This window comes from Myotis brandtii, unplaced genomic scaffold (genome assembly GCF_000412655.1).
Source record: "Myotis brandtii unplaced genomic scaffold, ASM41265v1 scaffold359, whole genome shotgun sequence".
In the NCBI taxonomy this organism is placed as follows: domain Eukaryota; kingdom Metazoa; phylum Chordata; class Mammalia; order Chiroptera; family Vespertilionidae; genus Myotis; species Myotis brandtii.
The window spans coordinates 607,019-626,323 of NW_005363802.1; the positions used below are offsets into that span (position 1 = coordinate 607,019).

Genomic DNA, 19,305 nt, shown 5'->3' on the forward strand with positions numbered 1-19,305 from the left:
TTCAAAAGAATATATTCTCTATTTGCTGGATAGGAGAATCTGTACACTCATATATACATACATACTTATCATCAACTTTGTTCTGGAGTGTTAACATCTAAAATCTTAGGGATTTCTTGCTTGCTTGTTCTGAGTATTTCTCAAAGAGGTTTCTTAAAATCATTCAATATTTTTGTGGATTTCTTGAGTTTCCCTTATAATTCTGGGATCTTTTGCTTTATGTATTTTAAGGCTGTATCATTAGATACTTTGTATGTTGTTCCTAATTGTTATATCTTTTTTGGTTCCTTTTATCTCTAGTAGTATCCCTTTTTATATGTATTTTCACCCTAAATAATATTTTGTCTAATGAAAGTACAGATTACATAGGATTACTCTGGTTAATATTTGTTTTATATATACATATATATTTTCCATCTCTTTATTTCAACTTTTCTACATTAATTTCTTTTAAAGTAGTCTATTATAGGCAGCATGCAATTAGAATTTTAAAAATCTGCTCTGATAACAAGTATATATTTGTTCATATTTGTGGTAACTATCAATAAAAGTAGGATTATTTCTGCTTTTTCACTGTATTTTCTAGTTACTAGGTGGGTTGTTTCCCCCTTTCCTGCTTCCTGCTGGAGAGAGAATATTTTCCCCATTCCCCTTTTCATGCCTCTACTGCATAATTTGATGTCAAACACACAAAAAAGTACAAGAAAGGAAAATTACAGGCCAATTAGTGAAAACAGATTCAACCCTCCTAAATAAAATATTTGTTAACTGAATCCACCAATATGTTTTAAAAATCTGACTAATATAATCTACCATACTATTACAAGAAAAATACCAGATGCAATTAATGTGTTCAGTAGATGAACAAAATGCATTTAGTAAAATTCAACCATCAGTCATGATGGTAACAAAACAACAAACAAAAACCCAAACTAGCAAACCAGGAATAGAAGGAAATGTCTTTATTTTGATAAGGGATCTCTACAGAGACTATGACTATGCTTCATGGTGACATGTTTGGAGCTATCTTTCTAAGATCAGGAATAAGACAAGTAGGCTTTTATCATTGCTTTTACTCAATACTAAAGGCTCCATCCAGTGTAAAGTAACCGAATTTGAAGAATTAGAAAGTTAGGAAGGAAACTGTCATTATTTCAAGATGATATTATTGTATATGCAGAAATCCCAAACTAATCTAGAGATAAACTATCAAGATTAAGACGAGTTAATAAGGTTTCTGAGTTCAATATTAATGTAAAAAAGCCAAATGCACTTTCTACAAACCAGCAACAATCATTTAGAAAATAAATTCTTAGAGGACACCACTTAAACAACAGAAATAAAAATATTTTCAAAAAATAAAATTTAAAAAATCACAAAAACATGCAAACTACCTGGGAATAAATTTAACAAAATGGGTTCACCTTTATGGAGAAAATTATAAATCTTTCAACAAGAAAGACTTCAGCAGATAGGAAGATATACCAGGTTCTTGGATTGGAAGATTGAGCCATGATAATGTCAAGTCTCCCACAAATGATCTTCTGATTTAACACAATTCCACTCAAAATCCCAACAGAAGTATTTTACCCGGAAACATGATAAGCTAACTCTGTAATTTAGATGGAGGAACAAAGCACCAAGAGCAACAAGAAGTGATTTTTACAGAAGTGGAAACCAAATGGCCCATAGAGATTTGAAGAAATGCTCAGTCTGATTAGTACTCAAAGAAATGCAAATTAAAACCACAATGACATATCCCAACATCCCCATCAGATGGGGAAAAAATAACAATGGCAAATTTTAGGGTATGGAAAAACAAGGACACTCAAATACTGCTGATTAAAATAAAACTGGTACAGTCACTTTGGGGAATAGTTTGGCATAACCTAGTAAAGTTGAACATGTGCCTAGTCTATGACCCACCCATTTCATTGTTGGGTACAAATTCTAGAGCAGCAGTTCCCAAGTGTTTTGGTCTCAGGCCCCCTTTTACACTCTTAAAAATAACTAAGGACCCCAAAGAGCCTTTTTGTTTATATGGGTTATATTTATTGGTAGTTACCATATTAGATATTAAAGTTGAGAAAAATTTTACACATGTGAACACACAAGCAGTCATTCTATTGAGGAGGAAACTGGTCTTGCAAGGCGTGTTAGGCCATAAAAACTGTGAACAATGCATTGCCCTGGGGGTGGGGAGGTCATTATCGCTGGCCCCAGGACAGATCATGGACACCTGAGGGCCTTCCTGTAAGCCCAGGAAAAGAGGAGGAACCATATCTGCAAGACAATGACCCCAGAAGGTTATAAAAAGCGAAGCCTCTTTTTGGAAATTATTCTGGATTCTGCTGGTGTAATTAAAATTGTGTCCCTCCACTTCTTTAAAGGCATCACTTGGTTTTTCTTGGGTCTTCTGCAACACTATCAGGTGTCAAGAGAAATGACATCATCATATGCCGTATAACCTCTACAAAACACCACTGTCTGCTTGTGAGAGAATGACAATGAAAAAGGAAAATGATGTTTAAGTGTTATGAAAATAGTATTGACCTCTCAAACACCTTAAAATGGTCTCAGGGAACTACAATTGCTGGACCAACTTTCAGAACTACTACCTTAGAGAAAGTCTAAGCACCACATAAGCGTGAGAATGTTCACAGCAGCAATGTACATAATAGCAAAACCTAGAAATAACCCCAAATCCATCAACGGGTATATTCATTCCATGAACTACTACACAGCTATAAAAAGTAATAAATCACAGTATGGCTCTATTAGCCAAGATGAATGACTCTTGAGCAACAGAAGCAAGCCATGGAAAAACATATTCAGCTTTTATTTAAAGTTCAAAAAGAGGTAAACTTAATAAAGTACTGGTGAAGAATACATTATAGGTGGTAAAGCGAATGAAAAGCAAGAGAATGAGTAAGACCAAATGCAGGACAAACAGTTGCCCGGAGGGTGCACAGGCAGGGATAAAGGACAAATGCAGGATGATCAGGGATGAGATACATAGGAAGTTTTATTTCTTTGGCTGAGTGGTGAGTACATGGGTGTTTATTTTATTCATGCTTTATACATTTTGCTTATATGAGACATTTCAAAATTTAAAAAAATAATAAACCAAGACAAAACAAAAATTAAGAGACTAGAAAAATTTATTGGATGAGAGAAAATTATTTAACTTAACAACAATGGAAGAAACCACAAAGGAATGGGCAATTTTGAATACATTCAAAAAAAGAAAAAAGTAAAATTGACATAAACAAGAAAACTCCAAACCAATTATAAGGCCACAGTAATAAAAATTAAATTATAAATGGATGTAGACATATGAAAAGAAGTTTAATCTCACTAGTAATCAAATGCAAACTAAAACAGAACCATAAGTTAAGAAATGATGACACTAAATATGGGTAAGGCTATGGTGAAACTAATTTTTTTACGGGCTGTTGGGAATGAATCTTGGTGCAACTTACAATGAATAAAGTTTAGCACACATAAAATGAAGTATCTTAAAAATACACTATTATAATCAGAATTCCACTTTTAGACACGAGTTTTAAGGAAATAATCTGCACTACTGTACAAAAAAAAATTGTATTAAGAAGAAATGTCCAAAAAGGGACTATTAAGTTAAAGAGTAAGACTATTATCTTTAATTTATAGAACTGAACATTGATAGTAATATAAAATGTTGCTAACTTTATATATCTGGGGAAAGAAAATCATGTCAGTAAGAAATGCAACACAAAATTACACACAGAACGGGTTTTTAGCTATGTTTTTCTATGTATAGAAAAACAGACAGGAAAGAATGCATCTACCCTTAGAGCTATCTCTGCATGATGAGCTTATGGGGGATTCCTCAGTTGTTTGGGGTATTAAAATTCATTTTAATGAATTCTTATACTTGTAAAGTCAGAAAACAAACCTAAAATAACAAAGCTCACAACACAGTCAATAGCTCTCCAAACTCACCAAGCACAAAGGCATCACTTAGGTGCCCAAGGCTCTCTACACTATTGTTCTTAGCTTACCCTCCCTAGGCTCCTCAAAATGGACTCCCTCTGGCTTCCTGAACATGCCCTTATACCTTCTCACTTCAGCAACTTAGCCCACACTATCTGCCTGGATCGTATTCTCCACCTGGTCAAGTGCCACCATCTTCCAAAGTCCATGTGAAACACTTTTTTTCTGTGAAATTTTTCCTAACTTTGCTAACTTAGCCACCCGAACCAGATGCGATTTTTCCTTGTTTGACTTCTACAGAAATGACTATAGCACTCTTTCTACAATTTGTCTTAACTTTAACAGTTCTGTTTTAATGCTCCTACTAGATTCTAGGAGTTCGAGAAGGGGCTCTATCCTTCTTCAGCTCTTTCTCTAATACTGATACACTGTTTCGCAGCATTAAACACATATTGAGTATTTGAGGAACTGAATCAATTATTGTCACAATGGATTAGTCTTTTGCTTTGGCCACAAGAAGAAGGAAGAGAGAACAGGAAATGTTACTCATTTGAAACCCCAGAAACAATGAGAAAAAAATGGGCTATTAATGAATAAAAAATAATGGACTTCTATTTAATTCTTTTGTCAGCTACAAATCTATCCATAATTGGTAACTTTATTTCTATGGAAACAAAAATGCAATTTGAGTTCCCAAAAATCTGAGTTTCTGGAGTACAGCCAGTGCTTAAAATGATATATTTGCAGATAATATTTTCCTTTAGAAAAAACATGGTGTTGCTTAAATCTACCTTAAGCCTCTTCTGAAATGACAACAGGAAGGGTGAAATAAAACAGAAAAAAGTGGATGTTCTAAACTCCTGAAACTTTAAGGGGAGAAAGTCTTCAAAGGTTATTTTCTTTTCCATGAAAATCTTTAAATTAATTAAATTAATATTTACAAAGTCTGTGCATATAACCCACCCATGAGTTCACACATACCTAAGTGTGTATATTTAAGGACAAACCCTCCCTATATTTAATAGCACACAGGGCTTTACTTAGAAATAACACTGTCTTCATCAGACATATTGTGAGGGCTGCTCTTTGCCAGATTTTGGTGGGGGAGGGAAGCCGGTTAGGACAGCCCTTAACACGGACTTGGCCTAATCTCTCTATGTAGTATATATTTAAGCATTGCTCTATATGCATTCATTCAATATGTATTGAGAACTGTGCTAGGTATACAAAGGTTAGTATGACCTTGCCCTCAATGCCAACAGGTTGCCCCAGACCTATATACATTCTACAGGAGGGACTGCACAATAAGCAAGTAAACAAATGAATGAGATAATTACAGGTTATGGTAAGACCTGCGAAGGACACGAAATAAACAAGACAGGGAGGCTATTTAATAATCACCACAGGCCTCTCAGATACATTTAAACCAAGATGGAAAAGAAGAAAAAAAAGACCTAGCCATGCACACTACCTGGGCAAGAGCCTTCCAGGCATAGAGAAGTGGAAAGGTTTCCAGATAGAAACAGACTCAGTTTGTTTGAAGAACATAAAAGAGGCAGTGTGGCTGGTCATGTTTTTCAAACTGTGGGGTATGTTTGTAAGTTGTGATAACAATTTTGTGGGTCACTGCCTCAAGGGAGTTACAGGTTTTCAGAATAAGTATTCTTTAACAAATTTTTGCTTCAGTTTTGTGTGTGCACATGTACTGGATTGCAATATATAATACATTTCCTACTGTGGGCCTTGGAGAAATCTATACTAAGCAAGGAGAGTAGGAACAGAGGAGGATGAAGGGGTGGGTAAGAACTAGGGCATGCCTGGCCTTGCATTGAGGCCACCATTAAGAATTGGAATTTTTATTCTAAACAAAGTAGGAAGGTACTGAAGGGTTTCAAGTTGGGGAGTGGCATGAATAATTCGACAGGATGGTGTTACCAAAAGATTACTATAGTGAAATTCAAAGATCTGAGCACCTGCCCTGGCCTAGCCACTAACACTAGAGATTTTGAGCAAATCACTTAATCTCTCTAACTTTACTTTCTTCATTTTATAAATAAGAAGGTTGGAGCAAGATGACCTTTGAGATCTTGTCTATTGCTACATTCCTATGAGTACATTGGGGGCAAGTGAATGACTACTGGGTAGACACTAGGTCAGGTTTTAAGTTATTTCTTAAAATATTATAAACCACATAGCCATAAAAGTCTCATTTCTATAGAAAGAAATTTTAGAATTATTTCTTTACTGGAACCAGCTATGTGATTAGAAATGAGATCTCTGGACTCAAGGTGAATCAGGTGCTTTTGCAACTCTCTGGTGCAAAGTTTAGGATGGGAAGGGATTAAAATATTTACTGACCAGGTTTTTTTTGGGAACAGATTTCCTTTTTCGTTCGAGGTCATCAACTGACATAATATAGTGCAGTCTAAAGTTGCAGGGAACATCTTTTAGCACTAAAGTCAAGATGTGGAAGCTTAACTCCTTTCACAGTAACCAAAATGAATATAGAGGCAAAATATTCATTGACAGACTACTATATGCTAACCCCACGCTAGACAGTTTGATACATGTTTTTTACTTAATGATCCTAACCCAATTATTTCCATTTTACTGCAATGGAAACAGAAAAGACAATTAGCTATTCAGTGTGCGCAGAAAGGACAAGTAAACTATCAAGTGGCAGGATTAGAATTAGAATATTTATATCATGTTTATAACAAATTATCCTGCATGCTTTTAAAATTACAAGGATTAAATCATCGGTTTTAACTGGACAACTCAAGTATCTGTGACATATGGGCACAGAATGTTTAAGCAATAAATCAATTCTGGACTCTCGGGTACTTTGCTAGGTACAGTGTGAGATAAAAAGATGAGAACTTGTTCTAGCACTGGAGAGCCTACGCAGTTGGTAGCATGCTGGGTTAGTTGTATGACGTGGAATTAAGCAAAATATCCAAGGAATCTGGATCCCCACTTAAGTACACGTGAATAGGATTATGGCAGTTTCCAGGTTCATTTTCGCGATTGCCGCTGGTGAAATGTCAGCAGAGGAACCAGGGACTGGACAGTGTCACCAGTGCCGTGGACGGGGAAAGTGTCCTGCAAGTTCCATAAACTTGTGATGCTAGTATACACTGATTTCCAACTTGCATTAACCCTTTAGCAAGCAATGGACGCATCAGCTGCCCAATTGGAGCAGTGTGCATGCCATGTTACGGAGAGGAAAACCTTGGAAACTTGCAGGGCACCGTCCCCGTGAGGGTCGAAATGGTCCCTAACACTTCCCACTGAGACACCCGCAAACACACCAGCAGCAAAGCTGGGGATGCTCACTGCACACCTGCCTCCACACCGAGAACGCGGTACCCACCTGTCACATACTCGGCTTCGAACCTTCGTCGGGTCTCAGAGATGAGCTTGGCTTTATTCTGGGCTTGACACTGGAAGGGAGACAAGAGCAAGAGACGCTTAGCAAGCACACCAGCCTGCTTCCCCTGGGTTCAGCCCACCTGCACCTGGGAGCGTCCCCCCCAACCCCCCGCCTTCACCCCGAGCTCAGAGGAGGAATCCGGGTCCCAGGAGGGGGCCGGCAGCGCTGCGGTTGCGCTCGGCTTCTCACCTCGGCCATGATCGCGGGCGTAGACGTGATGGCAGTCACCGTCCTCACTTCCACCGCTGCTGTCCCAATAGCTCCTCACCCGCGGGCCGGCCTGGAGGTAGAGAGGGAAGGGCGGGAGGTGGAGGCGGTCGCGTGACACCGGAAGGCGGGCGGAGGTGTAGCTGCGCTGCCCAATCCCATACGGCCGCCCGAGTCTGGAGGCGGGACCTTGCCCGAAACCTGGCCTCCCATTCGCTTCTTGGTCGCGCCCCGCCCCCTGCGTCCCGGCACTGCGGACCCACCCCCGCCAGCCTTGGACAGAAGGCACTCCTCCTACCTCTCCCTCCCCACGAACTCCGCCCGAGCAAGCTCCGCCTGCTATTCGCTTTCCCCATGTTCCCGGGAGGCCCCGCCTCCTCCGCCTCCCTCGGCTCGGCTGGCTCCACCCCCTCAGAGCCGCCTCCGGTCCAGCCCTCCCAAGATGCCGTGCGCCGGCGGGAGGTTTGGAGCCTCCGGAACTGCGTGCGCGGGTGGAACTTCAGGAACCCGGGGGCTGTAGGATGCAGGGTCCCGGGCGCGGAGGTAGGGCCAGCGAGTGTTTCCTTACCCGACCTTCCTGGAGGGGGCGGCGGGGCTGGGGGTGCTTCGTTGTCATCGTTGCGGGAGAGCAGGGAGAAAGCGGGCATCCCTGGGCCTGTGTCCATCATCCCTTGGATGGACATCATCCTATGGAATGATAACGAGATTTTAAGTGCTGGTTATATTTGGGGATATTTCACTTGGAAGTTTCTCCACCTCTGTAACAACTTTCTGACTTGGCACTTAACGAATGTATCATTGAAATCTTTGAAACAAAGTTGCATAAAGTTAAGAGATGTAAATTGTATACTTTATCGAGATGATTGTTCTCAAAGCAAGGGGAGACAATTGGAAATGTCTGGAGGCGTTGCTTTTTAAGAATATTTTTATTAATTTCAGAGAGGAAGGGAGAGGGAGGGAGAAAATCATTGATCAGCTGCCTTCTGCACACCCCACACTGGGGATCTAGCCTGCAACCCAGGCATGTGCCCTGACAGAATGGAACCATGACCTCCTGCTTCCTAGGTGGATGCTCAACCACCCCTGCCTGACTGGAGGCGTTTTTTGTTGTCACAATTGGGAGGGGACCTGCTACTGGCATCTGGTGGGTGGAAGCCAAGGGTACTGTTAAATCTGCAATGCACAGGACAAGCCCCACAAGTTATCCAGTGCAAATTATCAGTAAGTGCCAAAGTTGAGAAAGATTGACTCATAAGTTACTGGGACAAATTTTATGGCTGTTGGTTAAAAAATTGAAAGGAAAATTTCGCATTCAATGATATTGCCTTTTAAAAAAAAATTTAAAGGTGCTGAAAACTGCAAACCTTGTAAGAAGAACAGTCCCCATGTTTCCACCATCCATAGTCAAACGTGATTGACACTTTAGCATCTTTCACCCAGACTTTTTTGTTTACATTTTTTAGAGAAAAAATGAATAAATTGCTTAAAGATTATTTGGGTATTTCTTAATAATATTTTAGATACAAGCACACCTCGTGTTTGTTTTTTAAAATATATTTTTATTGATTTCAGAGAGGAAGAGAGAGAGGTAGAAACATCAATGAGAGAATCGGTGATCGGCTGCCTCCTGCACGCCTCCTACTGGGGATCAAGCCCACAACCTGGGCATGTGCCATTGACCAGACTCAACCCAGGGCCCTTCAGTTCCCAGGCCAATGCTCTATCCATTGAGCCAAACCAGCTAGGGCAGGCACACCTCGTTTTATTTCACTTTGCTATGGTGTGCTTAACGGGTGTTGTGTTTTTACAAATTGAAAGCAAGACCCTCCACCAGCAAAAAGATTATGACTTGCTTTATTGCGATACTGGCTTTATTACCATGATCTGGAACTGAACCCATGATATCTCTGACGTATGTCTGTATAGCTAAGGTCTTCCTCTGGCTCCATTCCGCTACCCTGAAATCTATCCCTTTCTCTAGAATAAAGTCATTCAGAATGTGGCATGAATCTGTACAACTTTTTTTTAAAATTTTTTTGTGCCAGGCTGCCTGGATTTGAATCCTGACTCTTGCACTTCCTTTTTGTAGGCCTTTAAGAAGATCCTGAAACTTCCTGCCTCAGTTTCCCCATCTGTAGAATGAAATAATAGTGCCTGTGGCATAAGGATGTTGTGAGGAATAAATGATTGACTCCAAAGTCCAACAGTACCTGGTACAGAAAAAGCATTCAGAATATAGCCATTGTAAGGTAAACAGAAAATATATAAGGCTGTTTTGTGTTTTGATTTAGATAAATAATGTACTGCCATATACATTCTTTTGCACTGTATTTTTCTCATTTTATTTTTGAAATCTAGCCATGGTGATACACCTAGATCTAACTTATTTCTTTTAACTATGTTGTGATATTCCATCTGTATTTATACATTTCATTATTGGTGGTCATTGAAGGTTTTACTACTTTTTATGTTACACATAACAACACAGTGAACATTCTAGGGTAATATCTTTGTGAATTATGTAGGATTACTTCTCTTGGGTCATATTTAGAAATGAAATTACTGGATATACCAGTATGCATTTCCATTTATTGCCATATTGCCTTCCAAAGTCGCCTTTCCCTTTAATTAAGTACTCATTATTTCCTAATTAATGGCTCTGCCTTCAGTCTGACCTCACCTGTCTTCAACACTGTCACCCAAATCTTTATAATTCAGAAATATAATACTGGGATTTCTATTTTTTAAATCTCTTGGTGGTTTATCATTGCATAGAGAAAGTTAGAAGTCCTTAGTATGACATAGAAAACCTCTTTAACTTAATCTTTCCTAACGCTGTTATTGGATCACCATTCCCCATATTCACCTGTATTTAAGATCAACTAAATATTGTTGAGAAAGGGAAAGGGGAGATTAATTCTGGGGAGGCCTCAACAAATGACTTCTAGTCATATAGGTAGAAAAAAATTTTAACACTAGTTCTGTAGCCAAGTTAATTTACTTAGGTAATAATGTCTATATGTTGAAAAAATGACATCTATCAGTATTATGCTCATAAGATTATGTTTAATATGATTAGTTTAAATTTTTACTTAGCACTTAGCTTTCTTAATGCTACCTTTTTTCCCCCAAAGATACTTTATATTGGTGGAAATTGGTGTGGCTTCTTAGAGACATTTTTAGATTTCATCTACAGATCATACTACCAGACTGGTAGTAACTAAAAGAGTTCTGAAATACAAAGTGTCCAAATGAATTTAGTAGCTTTTAAAGGCAACATTGTGTATTTGTTTGGGAGACTGGTGGAAAGAAAACAGATGAGGATAATTTATTGCCAACCTATTATATTTATGCTGTTATGTATTGCTTTTCTAGTATACTCACACATTTTATGTATAAAACTAGAGGCTAGTGCATGAATTTGTGCACTGGTGGGGTCCCTCTGCCTGGCCTGTGGGGATAGGGCCGAAACTGGCTCTCTGATATCCCCTGAGGGGTCCCGGATTGTGAGAGGGCGGTTCTTGGGTTATGTACTCCGGAATCAGGCTCCCTCCTCTCTGGTTCCAGGTGTATCACCCGAGAACCCACTGCTGCCAAGTGACCGCAGCTCAGCAGCTCCTGCGTTGAGCATCTGCCCCCTGGTGGTCAGTGCGTGTCATGCTACTGGCTGGTCAGTTGGTCAGCTGGTTGCTTAGGCTTTTATTTTTTATTTTTTTATTTTTTAAATATATTTTATTGATTTTTTACAGAGAGGAAGGGAGAGGGACAGAGAGTTAGAAACATCAATGAGAGAGAAACATTGATCAGCTGCCTCCTGCACACCCCCTACTGGGGATGTGCCCGCAACCAAGGTACATGCCCTTGACCGGAATCGAACCCGGGACCCTTCAGTCCGCAGGCTGACGCTCTATCCACTGAGCCAAACCGGTCAGGGCAAGGCTTTTATATATATAGATATATACAGTAAAACCTCAATATAAGGGACTAATTCAGAATATCAGCCAGCATGTGTTTAAACTGCTGCAGAAAGTCACGCCATGTGACAACAGAAACAATTACCACTCTAAATGTAGTGTGATCCTGTGCTAATCATTCCCCAAACATTGTTTACCAGGTGTGACTCTTGGATTTAAATATGTAGACTATAGTTGTAGATAGGTAATATTTACTTATGTCTGTGAAATTACTAGTGTTTTTTTCAACATACGGTTTATTTGCTAAAATTTGTTAAAAATAAGTGAATTAATCAGAAAAAAATAACCTGTTAATTTAATTATAAGCAAATCTTGGTTAAAAGCATTTTAAGCCCTGGCTGGTATAGCTCATTTGGTTGAAGCAACATCCCATACACAAAGGTTGTGGGTTAATTCTTGGTCAGGAAACATACGTAGGCAACCCAATCGATGTATCTCTCTCAAATCTATGTTTCTCTTTCTCCTTCTTTCTCTCTCCCCCTTTCTTCCTCTTTAAAGAAATTTAAAAAAGAACAAAAAGGATTTTAAAATTAACAGGGTGTTCATTTTCACATATGACATACAGACCAGTAATTTTGTCTGTTAAATCTGAAGTCCATTCAGTTGACAATTTGCTTTACTGTCAACTTTGGTGTAAAGTAATATGGGACAGGAAAAGCTCATACTAATTGCATACTATCCTATATAATAAAGCCCTAATATGGAAATCGACCGAACAGTGGAACGACTGGTCGCTATGATGCACACTGACCACCAGGGGACAGACGCTCAATGCAGGAGCTGCCCCCTGGTGGTCAGTGCACTCCCATAGGGGGAGCACCGCTCAGCCAGAAGCTGGTGAACGCAGCGGCGGTGGCGGGAGCCTCTCCCGTCTCCGCAGAAGCACTAAGGAGCAGTGAACTAAGTGGTAAGGAGCAGCAAGCTGGCGGGCGGTAAGCAGCGAGGAGTCCCGGACTGCGAGAGGATGCAGGCCAGACTGAGGGACTCCCCACCCCCAGTGCACAAATTGCACGGGGCCTCTAGTTTTGTAAATACTCTGTTTCTAAATCTCCTGCCCCCCATAGTTGGAGTAGGAGGTAAAATTTAACTGGTTTGAGTTACCTGTTTTTTTCTGCAGCTATTGTTTTAAGGGTATAAATGATGAATAGGCTGAAATATGATAATCAGGGTTTGATTAGTCAGGGCTTGTTTATATTGGTTTAGGAACCTCCAAATTGAACCTGAGTTTAACTTGTTTCCAGATTATTTCTATCTAAAAAATAAAAATAAAATTGCCATTTATTCCATAGGTTTAAAGGTTTATTTTATGAACATATGCTAAGAACTTTTACTCTTAAAAAAATATTGCATTTGTATAAAATAAAAGATATACACATATATGTGCATGTATCAGGCCTTGAGATTACAGAAAGTTTGAGGAAAAATTTGTCTTCAAAAATTCATGACATATTAGTAGCTTCTAATTTTTAACTCTAAGGTGGCCCATTTAAATAACATTGAAAATATGCATGTTTTTGCAACAGTATTTAAAAATAAGAAATAATGACCTTTTATATAATAGTCATTTGTGTTTTTAAATCTGTTTGAGACGAAGCCCATGAGAGTAAATTTGCTGTTGCTTAGAGCTCATGCTGAAAAAATGTTGGGTTAGGATTATAGCAAGGCTTTTTCAATATCATGCTGAATTTTATAACAGTGGTTTGTAACATTTTATCTCTATGTCATTCATATATTCAATATGTTAACATCTATCTTTCCAGGTAGTAATTCAAGGATCGTGGATCTATTGAAAAGGGCTGGGATGTGCATACAAGATTTTTAAATTAGAAGGCAGTTACCAGATAAAGTTTATGTTTCAGAACAATAATTGAGATAGCATAAATAAATGGATCTATTGGAGGGGGAGGGACTAGACTAAGGAAGACCAATTAGGAGCTTTAACCACAGCCTAAGTGAGAAGATGAAACCCCGAACTCTCCTAATGGCATTTGGAATAGATAGTTTGAAGATGGATGTTTCTAAGTTAAGGAACGTGGTGATATATTGCATTAAAAGAATCTATACTAATAAAAAGGTGATATGCAAATTAACCGTCACTCCGTAACAAAGATGGCGCCCATAGCCACAAAGATGGCGGCGCTGGCCGGAGCCATGGAGCCAGCCGGAGTGGGCAGGATGCTTGGCTTCCTTCATCGTCCCAGCGATGAAAGAAGCCAAGCCTCCTGCAAGCATCGGCCGGCTGCCAAGGGCCGGCCTCTGGGTAGCGGCCATGGAGCCGGCCGGGGCAGGTGGAAGGCGGCTCCAGCCCAGAGTGAAGGTGGAAGGTGGCGGGCAGAGTGATGGCCCAGATCCGGGTGCCGGAGGGAAGCCAGTGCCAGCAGCCAGGGGAAGGAAGGCTTCCTATTCTTGCACGAATCTTTGTGCATTGGGCCTCTAGTAGAATATAAGGGGCCTGATTTTCCTAAGTCATAACTTTGTCAGGGTGTGATAATACATACTCTAAAGTTCAGTAAAGGGGGAGAGTCTACTAACCTTTTAACTGTCAGATTCTCCTTCCTATCACACTTGGATATTAGTGAGTCAGAGCACTGTGTTGGTTAAATATTACCTGTGGCATTTAATATTAAAATAACAAAATATTTTTCTATACAGAAGTTATTTTTGGTTATTTTAGCTACTAATATTAATGTATTTATGAGTATTAATTTTTTGCTCAAAATTTTGGTAATTTCAAGGCTAATTAAATTCACATATATGTTTGTATCTTTTATTTTTTTGCTAATTCAACATTTGTTTTAAGAGTAAAATCTCTTAGCACATGTTCATAAAATAAACCTTTAAACCTGTGGAATAAGTGGTAATTTTATTTTTAAAAAACTTTTCTAGTGGGTAGTAAAAGACAATGTGCTCTTAGATCTTTATCTTTGAATATCTCATCTTATACTTTTCCCCTTTTTGGCTATCTTCTAAGAGTCCTGACATGTCTGGAAAATTTGAAATACAGGAATTATTATTCATACATTTTGGTGTAATGTAACTAACATGTTTATTTCCTTTAAAGTAAAAGGTAGTTTCATATCTAAAAGCCACACCTTTTGATTTGCATACCTAACTTTACTACGGAAGCTGAAACTACTTTGTTGGCCCTATATCTTTGATAGTAATTGCCTAACAACACACCAATAAGCCATTGACATCTGCTAGTTTGTATTATGATACATTATCTCCAGTTACTTCACCTGACAGATTTCATGAAGTTCTGAAAAATAATATCAATTTAATTAAAAAAAACAAAAGCCATAGTGGAATGTATTTGTGTGTTGCTGCAACAGACCAATTTAGCAGCTTAAAGCCACAGACATTTATGATCTCAAAATTTCCTGAGCCAGAAAGAATGTCTGCAGTCACTTTAATAGAGCCCTACAGCTTTTAATAGTTGCTGTTAACACATCCCATTATTGTGTGTGATGCGGTTGCTTGCATTCTTTGCAAACTGTGTTTTTTAAGGGCTGTACAGAAATAATACTTAGGATATGTTTTTTGATGTGTGACATTAAGATAGCATAAAATGCTTAAAAATGTTAACTTAATAAAATTTATAATAGTCTAACAAAGTTAATAGTTCTCAAACAAAAACGTGTATTCTCTTCAACTCTGCCTACTTGATGGCAGTTTTTCTCATTTTTAGGTTTAAAAGCATTGAATGGAATCAATTTGTATTCCAAAATTGGACCAACACAAAGACTTGATGTGGAATCGGGAGCAAACAAGCAATGTCATCTAATGAACAAGAAAGAGTCTTGTGTTATAATGGTGAAGTCCTTGTTTTTCAATTGTCTAAAGGAAACTTTGCAGATAAAGGGCCTGCAGAAATACCCATATTGCATGTCAGAAGAATGGTATTTGACAGAGAAACAAGTGCATTTGTTCAGAAGTCCACTGGATCCTTTAGCATAAAGGAAGAAAACTCTGATTTAAAAATCTTGTGTTGCAACTGTGTGTCAGATTTCAGAACTGGAATGAACCTCCCTTATATTATGATACAATGCAATGAAAAGAATAATGTTTTCAAATATTTTCTACTATTTCTTCACAGTACCAATAAATTTGAAAAACGTTTGAGTTTTAGACTAGCCCATGAGTTGAAGGATGGCCTACGGGTCTTTAACGGGCCTTTAATTATATGGAAACATGTTAAAACATTCTTCTATCTCTCTCCCCAGACTAGCGAAGTTATTACTGTGTCCATTAACTTTTCCTCTATTGAGTGGGCAGGAGAGATTGAAAATCTAGGTATGGTTTTATTAGGACAAAAGAAATGTTATTTATCTGAGGAGGAAAGCACCTCAGAGCCTTCAAAATCAGATTATGCAATTTGGAACACCAGATTTTGTGTATGCTTTCTTGAAAGTGAAGAAGTAATAAGCGATACATATATTATCCCTCCTGCTTATAGCAGTGTGATAACTTGTGTGCATGTCTGTGCAACTGAGTTTGTCAACAACAAGCTAAGAATGTCTTTGATTGCCCTTACTCGGAGGAATCAGCTGATTTCATTCCAGAATGGGACTCCTAAAAGTGTGTGCCAGCTTCCATTTGAAGATCCTTGTGCAATACAACTTATGGATTCAGGTGAAGACCGCCTTCTCATTGTGTCCTTTAGGTCCAGTGCTTGTGGTGTTTGGGAAAAGAACTTTCAGGTACAGTACTTATTCTCATAATTATTTACTTGGTGTAGTCTTAGATCTAGTAGCATTCCTACACTTCATAGAGTTCATCCTGGAGTCTTATTATCCAAACCAATTTTCAGTGCTGCACTTAAATGAAGATCATATATGCGCTTTTTTCTTAGAGTTATCAGAATACTACCTGATAAAGGTTTTGCTTTGCCACTTTGAGTCATAAAACCTTTGAGTTATTTGGAAATATATAAAGATATAACTTTAATTATTACATATTTATTTGTCTTTTAAAGTGACAATCGCTAATTTTTATAATGTGATAATTGGATGTGTATTTCTACTTAGAATCTATAATAACAAAAGTGTAATATGCTAATTAGACCAGACGTCCTTCCGGACGACCTTCCGGACAAAGCCGGGGCTGTGAGGGCCAAGGTGGCTGCCGCAGCAGTGGCAGCAGCTGCCTAGGCAGAGGCGGCCACCATGGCGGTGGGGTCCGAGCCCCTTGCACGAATTTTGTGCATTGGGCCTTTAGTAAAATTATAAGTGATTTGACTTCATAAGCTTTCTTAGAAAACTCAAATAAGTTTAACTTTTTAGAAGCTGGTGATTATCTATTTAAACTTAAAATCTAGAGGAATTTCTTTAAATGTGTGATTGTCCCTTAAGAAACAAATAATTGTTCTCCAGAGATGGAAGTGATAAGTGTTATTTTTTCTAAAAACTTGCTTAGACAATTTTATGATGTTATATTTTGAAACTCGGAGTTATTCTTAGCAAGCATTCACATTTTATCCACATTTACGTTAGTTGTATCTTTTAATGTAAGGTTAGGAAATTGCTTTAAAATACTCGCTGGTATTGCGTGTTCAGTAACAGGTAAAAAGATGCAAAAATGAATAGGAATTTGGAGGTTTGTAGCAGGGTATCTGTACCAACAATATTTCTCTGACACTGATTTTTGGTAACACTGAATCCTGCTGGCTTTAGATATATACCAACTCATTCAGGTATGTGATGTGAGTGTTTACAGTTCAAGATAAGTAATCATTACTTGTCAGAAATGTCTTTTTCAAAAGTGATTTTTTTAGTACATTATATATACAACTTTTAAAGTTGGAGATAGTGCCTTCCTTTGTGTGCCCTAGCCATTTAATTAGCTCAATTATAATTTCTATCACTCCATTATCACCTTGATATGGAATATTGATAAATATTTTAGAAAGTTTGAGAAGCATTTTTTTTTATGTGAATCGTTACTTTCTGTATGTGGAAATGTCAGGTTGAAATTGTGTTTTATCAGACTTTGCCTTGTAAATTACCTTTATGGTAATAGGGATTATATAACTATATTCATTCTCAGTTACACATATAGGACTTACATCCTCAAAAGGAAAATAATTTGAAAGCTATCCTGTTTTAATTTGAAAGCAGTCTTTTAAAAGCACATTGTACTTTTACTTGAAGGTTATTTGGAAGGTAGCATTTTCTATCTTTTTATACTTCTTTTCCTTCCAAGAAATGGTGGGGGGAAATCCTCTGGTAAAGCCCATAATCCTTATTGGGGTCAGGGTCATGGAAAGAACACACTTAACCTAGGTTTGAATCCCAACTGAGCCATTTACTAGTCTTACCTTAAGGAAAGTATTTCATTTTTGTGAACCTGTTTTCTGACTTTATGAAATTGAAATCATCCTGTCTCTTGAGAGGGGAGCATTAAATTAAATGCCATTGTTAAGTGTCCAGCACAGTGCTTGGCACCTAGGAGAAGCTCAGTAAATTGTGTTCTAGGGTTCTTTCTCTACAATGGATCACCATCCTTTCCACAAGTTACCTGAGGCCCTATCCCTTAGGCTACCTCTCCAGGGAGTCTGTACTTCTAAACTATTTGCAAATGCCCTGATATCTGCCAAATTAAGTGCTTCTAAATTGCCTCTGTAACCTTGGAGTTTTGGATATAGCTTAGGGTAAAATATTTGATTACTTTAAAAGTGGGAATAAGTGCTAAGAATCTACAAATAAAGGGGGAAAGTGTTGAGGGAAGTAATTGCATGTGAACAATTACACTTAATTTAGCAGTTAAGACAAAAAAAGTAAATATAGCAGGTTTTACAATTGAAGGGAACATACACTGTTAAGGGAAAAATACTTTCTAACATTGAGTTCTGAGAGGAATTTACTGATTGTAGTAGTCTGTAAGAGGTTTTGAATAATAAAACAAATACATTATTGAAAAATAAACTGGTGTCTGTGATAGCAGTTTTTTTTCCTCAAATGGGAGAAAACAACAGAATGGTCTTCCTTTAGGTTGGCTAGGGACTATCCATCCATCCTTTTGGTACCTCATGCCATAAAGGAATTAGGGCAGTTTAAAAAGATAGGTTAACTACAAACGTGCATAAATTAGAATAAGTAATGAAAGTCAAGTTTAGTGTGTTCTCCTATCAGTCCTCCCAGGTACAATGTTGTATCCAGTGACAGGACTTGAAACAGAGCTGATTCTAGAGAAATACGAGTAGTTTTTCTCTTCTTAGGCTTTCTCTCTTGAATTGAAATTACCTCTGCAAGTTTTGGCAAGAATTTGCAACAGGCTTTTCAAAATTGAGATCATTGTGAAGTATATCTGGTTCTAGAAGTGTTCTGTAGCAGAAGTGTTCTGATGTAGCCACTAGCCACATGTGGTTATTCAACATTTCAAATGTGGCTAGTCTGAATTAGAATATGCTAGAAATGTCAAATATACACCAGATGTCAGAGACGTAGTAAAAAAATGAAAGTCAAATATCTAAATTTTTATTGATTATATTGAATTGAAATTATAGTATTTTGGATATATTAGATTAAATGCAATATAATAAAGTTACTTTTGCCTTTTTCTTTTCACTGCTACTAGAGACTTTTATTGGGTCTTGGGATATTTAAAATTATAAAATTATATATGTGCCCAGCATTTGTGGCTTGCCTATATTTATTTTGGATGACTATTCAAGACTTGTGGATTACAGATATGTGCGTGCATGTATGAGTGCACAGC

General features: G+C 38.1%; 2 protein-coding genes across 3 annotated transcripts in view; one reads left to right on the forward strand and one right to left on the reverse strand.

Moving 5' to 3' along the window:
• MOSPD2 (motile sperm domain containing 2) overlaps positions 1–7,734 on the reverse strand; it is a 41,202-nt gene extending 33,468 nt beyond the window's left edge. Inside the window, exons 1-2 of one of the 2 annotated variants that reach the window (XM_005871877.2) lie at positions 7,598–7,733; positions 7,349–7,418 (exon numbers count right to left, since the gene is read on the reverse strand). In XM_005871877.2, coding sequence (XP_005871939.2) covers positions 7,349–7,418; positions 7,598–7,606 — 79 coding nt within the window. In that variant the 5' untranslated portion in view covers positions 7,607–7,733. Of the gene's footprint in view, positions 1–7,348; positions 7,419–7,597 lie in introns of both variants that reach the window. The other variant, XM_005871876.2, reaches the window with a different exon arrangement.
• Positions 7,735–8,059: 325 nt separating this feature from the next.
• FANCB (Fanconi anemia, complementation group B) overlaps positions 8,060–19,305 on the forward strand; it is a 27,181-nt gene continuing 15,935 nt past the window's right edge. The window contains exons 1-3 of the mRNA XM_014544311.1: positions 8,060–8,158; positions 9,705–9,864; positions 15,278–16,289. Coding sequence (XP_014399797.1) covers positions 15,363–16,289 — 927 coding nt within the window. The 5' untranslated portion in view covers positions 8,060–8,158; positions 9,705–9,864; positions 15,278–15,362. The remainder of the gene's footprint in view (positions 8,159–9,704; positions 9,865–15,277; positions 16,290–19,305) is intronic.